This window comes from Tarenaya hassleriana, unplaced genomic scaffold (genome assembly GCF_000463585.1).
Source record: "Tarenaya hassleriana unplaced genomic scaffold, ASM46358v1 Cleome1, whole genome shotgun sequence".
NCBI classification, from domain to species: Eukaryota; Viridiplantae; Streptophyta; class Magnoliopsida; order Brassicales; family Cleomaceae; genus Tarenaya; species Tarenaya hassleriana.
This window is the reverse complement of record NW_010960187.1, coordinates 7,157,729-7,162,776: the sequence shown is the minus strand read 5'-3', so window position 1 is coordinate 7,162,776 and position 5,048 is coordinate 7,157,729. Positions and strand designations below refer to the sequence as shown.

Here is a 5,048-nt window from a genome sequence, read left to right as displayed (position 1 = left end):
TTTTATCAAACCTCCTTGATACCTTCATTAGGACAAAAAGAAAAAACTTGATAGCTTTCATTTTCAGTTCAAATGTTTCCCAATATCATCACACAACTGTAGCTTCATCGTTGTACAATAAAATGTTTATTCATCTAGTGTAATGTTAACAATTTGAATGTAGTCTCCGATTTCCTATTTTCTTTTTTCATTGATTTAACAATTTGAATGTAGATAATTTTTATATCAGTTGCATCTCAATTTTACATATCAAATCGAAATTATTTCTTTTTAACGCTGATTATACATATATATATATAAAGCGCGTATATTTAGAAACAATCATATTTTTGTTTTTGCCATTTGTAAACCATGACAGTTTTGTAAAATTCTTTATGCATATAGAAAATGTATCAGATAGTAATCTTAGGGGTAAAAAAAATAGATTACATCATGCATGTATTTATATATATTAATGTATCAATAATAAATATACTGATATTTAAATGCGTATATATATAAGTCTTGTTCGAAACTACAGGTGCCATTCAACTTCTGAAAATGCCAAGTAAATGTTTTGTTCATACTTATTTTTTTTTGTCATATGTCATGATAATGATAATGATATCAGTAATTCAAATTATAGTTCCATAAGGTACAGTTACACGATATTATATCTTTTTAAAATTAATATATATCAATCAAAAGTATTACGATATGTACATACACACACACACACACATATATGTATTATACCACAGGAATGAGTCATGTCGTTAGGGGGTGGTTTTAGCAAATAAAAAGGTATTGGGTATAAAATGATTTTCATAAGAATAAAAGGTTACAAGTGCAAACAAAAACGAACGATATGGGAGTGTGACACACGCGACGATGCCTCGCGTGAGGGTTAATTTGGGACAAGACGCCAACGTAAAGTCCAAAAGACTTTCTAGCCGCAGCGAATGGCGCCTGAAATCACGTGACTGTATACAGGCACGTGACTCTCCTGTCCTCGAATTAATGATAACCTAATCATCATTTAAATTCACTTTAAAACGATAATAATCCACTGCATATCTATATTAGTTATTTTTTCTTTAAAAAATATTTATCCGCCAACTGTTTTTGTTTACTACAAGTGGTAAACCTTTGGAAAGTTGATGGAACGAATTCACAATATATATATATATATATATATATACGTGTGCCTTTAAACCAAAAATATAAAAGTAATATGTAAATATACAATTAGAGTTTAAGCTTAATTACGTTATTTTTATTTTACGATTTGTATAATTATTTATTAAATGACGAATTGAGATTCTGACGCCACGTGGCAATACAGTAAGTATACGTGGCGCGACTCCATCAGCCGCAGCTTATGTAGCGGGCTATAGTCGCGCGCAGCAAAACGTAATTTTCAAAAATATGCGTTTTTCAATTATTTGATTCCCAGCAATTGATATATAAATTCATTTATATCGAGATAAATATGTTTTAGCATTCACATTATTTTTTCCCGATATTGGTAATATCGGAACTGTTTACGTTTTTAAACTCTAATTTATTTAACATGTATTTTAAATATTTTTTTGTAATGGGTATTTTAAATATTTTGTGATAAACTTTTCAATACAAAGTACTAACACAAAATAACAAAAAATTAAAATACTATCACGTTAGATGTTATGTAAACCGTAATTTAGTCATAAGCGCAAAAGCAAATTAGCAGGGAATAAATGAATGATGTCACTACCACGAAAGACAAAATGAGCAAGTGAGATGCGCAACACCATTTAGACGACGGTCCATTTCATGTAAAGTTTATAAAGTATAATTAACAAATTCAATAAGATTAAATTTTTTATATCATTATTTAAATCTATAACAATGTTCTGTTATGCGTGCAAGAAAAAAGTGCAATTTCTGCAATATTGTCCTATGATTATGCTGTTCCCTATTCACACATTTTTGCTATTATCTTGTAAATAATTCTAATATATTGTTTCGTAATTATGTTCTAATCGATCATATCTTGTAAATAATTCTAATATTTTCGTTTCTATTGAATCATACAAACAAGAACATATGAGAATATTTTATTGACGATGCGTCTAACGTGTTTTTTGGTTGTAATAATCAAACAATACCATATATTCCAAGGGGAAATAATCATCACGAAAAATATTATAATTATGATATAAAAATTAAAAAATCTCAAATAATTAATTCTCCGTCTGATAAACCTCTATATAAAGGGCGGGAGCTGAGTGGGATGATGCAAGGTGAGGTTGAGAGTTAATTCACCCAAAAGAGAGAGAGAGAGAGAGAGAGTGAGGAGAAAAAAAGGAGAGAGAGAGAGAGAGAATTGAGTGACATTAGGGTTTTAATCATTTTTCAATTAGGGTTTTTGTTCAATTAATTCATGATTTTTCTAAGTTTGTTTTATGCTGTGCTTAATTACGTGATTATATTTGTGACATATCATTATTAATTTTATTTTATGTTTGGGTTTGTGAAAATATTGATCGACTTTGAGGGTAAATTTTTTGTTCCCTCACAAAGTTGTATCATTTGATTATATTTTCTTTTTTTTTTTGTATAAATTTCAGTGATTTGATCTATGGGGGTTGCTTATTATAAACCTCTTTGATCCTTTTCCTGTAAAAATTTAGCGAAAAGAAACCTGTTGAGTTTTTGCTGGAAAACAGGTTTAATTCGTATATTTTTTTTTAAATTTTTTTTAAAAATCTAGAATCTCAGTGTTCTGTAATAACCATTTTGTGTTTTATAACCAAATGGATTTCTTCTTCAGCAGCAGCAGCAGCAGGGGCAGGCCTGGGGGAGCAGCAGCAGTGGCAGCCATGGCGGCGAGCTAATGGAAGCGCTTCAGCCTTTTTACAGAAGTGCTTCCGCGTTTGCACCCCCTCCGGCCGCGCCCTCAGATTCCGCGTTTGCGTCTGCGTCTGCGTCAAACGACCCTCCTGTTTCTTACTCTTCTTCTTCCTCGTATTACCCTCCGTGCAATTACCAAACCGAGCCCGGTTTCTACCCGGATCTCTCATCCGGATCCATGACCCACATATTTTCAAACGGGTCGGATCTCCATCAACCCGGTTATCAAATCCCACCTCAAACCCACTTCGATTACACCTCCGATTTCACCTACTCCCACCCAGAACATAGCAATTCCATGCTCAATTTCATCGACCCGAGTTCGGTTATGTCGAACCAGCCCGGTTACGTTCCGGTTCCCGTTCCGGAGCCGGGTGCGAAGCCCGCGAAGTTGTACAGAGGAGTGAGACAAAGGCATTGGGGCAAATGGGTCGCCGAGATCCGACTACCAAGGAACCGGACCCGGCTCTGGCTGGGGACCTTCGACACGGCGGAGGAAGCGGCTTTGGCCTACGACCGAGCCGCTTACAAGCTCCGAGGCGACTCGGCCCGTCTCAACTTTCGTCCCCGCCCCGCCGCTGACTATAGCGAATACGCGGCCCTCCACGCTTCCGTCGATGCCAAGCTCGAGGCCATCTTGTCCGAACCCAAGAACCAGCCCGGAAACTCGGAGAGTCAGCCAACGAGGAAAAGGGGTTCTTCGACGTCCTCCGCCGTCGGAGAATGTTCTCCGGCGGTGGTGCCGCCGCGGATGAATTCCGGGTCGGGTGAGAGTGACGGGTCGGGTGAGTCATCGCCGGTGTCGGAGTTGATGGTGGCGGAGCCGCCGATGCCGTGGAACGAGAACTTCATGTTGGGGAGGTGCCCCTCTTACGAGATCGATTGGGATTCCATTTTATCGTGACGGAAAAAAAAAGGGGATTGGAATTTGGGTTTTGATTTGTTTTTCTTTTTATAAATTATTTCATTTGTAATTTTTGTAATGTTGTGTCTTAAGATTAGGGTTTTAGGATTGTGGTAAAAAAAGTGTTTGGTGGCTGCAATTGACGTTTTTGCGAATTGCGGGGCCAAATGCTAAATCTGTGAATTAGGGTTTTTATGATTTTGGTCAGCTGTTGTTTTTTGTTCATGCTGTACCAATTAGATCGATATTTTTCTCTTGTTATTTGGCGTGAGTTTTGTAAGTTTTTTATGTTAATCTTTAATCTAATTGTTTGTTTCTCGTTAGGATTTTATTTCACGTCATCTTTTTGTAAAATATTATCAACATTTATATATATATACTGTAAATATTATATAAAAACCAAATGATTAAAAAAAAAACGACTGCATCTTCTTTTATATATAAATATGGACTATGCGTTAACTACTTGAGCAATGCTATCATTAAATTAAATAATTTTTTCTCTTTATTCTTGATTTTGAGAAATGATGTTGGAAGTCATTAATAAAAAGAGAACTTGGATCTAGAGTTTAATCTCCGTTTATAAACATCCTACGCATGAGATTTCATTGACTTTTTTGTTATATTTGGAAAATTTAATTAAGAAAATAATTTCAATTCCATCTTTTTTACAACAATACTTTTTCCAAATTCATTATGATTTGGAATAAATAATTGATTTTTTTTTTTAGAAATTCAAATGAGCCAGGTTAAGAAAGCCCCCGTTTATACGCATTGTTATTTAAACAGAGATTTTTTTTTTTGGTTGGACAAAAGGCGCTTAGGCTAACTTTAGCTAGAAAATAGGATTATTCTTTAACAATTGATTTAAGTATATAACTATCACTTTGTTCATTTTCTTAATTTCGGATATTAAATTGGAAACTACTTACATTTTAGATAATAAATATGTTTATGGAAGAATAACACCTCTTTCGCCATTCTTCTATTGAAAGCAATTCAAAGGAGGGATCACAAAATACTTTAAAATTAAACGAAACATTTGAAGGTAAAAGGGCGACCTTTTTTATTTTTTTATTTTATTTTCTTGGAATTTGATTTTTTGGAGCCTAATTTTGTATATAAAAATTCGATTCACAAGTTTTTTTTATATATATATAAAAAGAGGTAAAACAAACAGTCAATGTAGAGCCAGCCAGCAAGGAGAAAAGCCGAAAGTGAATGGAAAGCAGATTTAGGTTGAAACGTACCGTCTCTTAATAAAACCAAT

At 34.3% G+C, this 5,048-nt stretch overlaps 1 protein-coding gene across 1 annotated transcript; it reads left to right on the top strand.

Moving 5' to 3' along the window:
• Nucleotides 1-870: 870 nt before the first annotated feature.
• Nucleotides 871-4,101, top strand: LOC104816881 (ethylene-responsive transcription factor ERF055). Its single transcript, XM_010545895.2, has 2 exons — nt 871-909; nt 2,795-4,101. The coding sequence occupies exons 1-2, from the start codon at nt 871-873 to the stop codon at nt 3,776-3,778; spliced, it is 1,023 nt and encodes a 340-aa protein (XP_010544197.2). The 3' UTR covers nt 3,779-4,101.
• Nucleotides 4,102-5,048: the final 947 nt, after the last annotated feature.

Excerpts from the sequence above, each read along its gene's own strand:
- LOC104816881 (XM_010545895.2), top strand. The coding sequence starts at position 871 with ATGCCTCGCGTGAGGGTTAATTTGGGACAAGACGCCAAC. Across the intron at positions 910-2,794 it reads ATTTGGGACAAGACGCCAAC|CAGCAGCAGCAGCAGGGGCA; the intron begins GTAAAGTCCAAA and ends TTTCTTCTTCAG.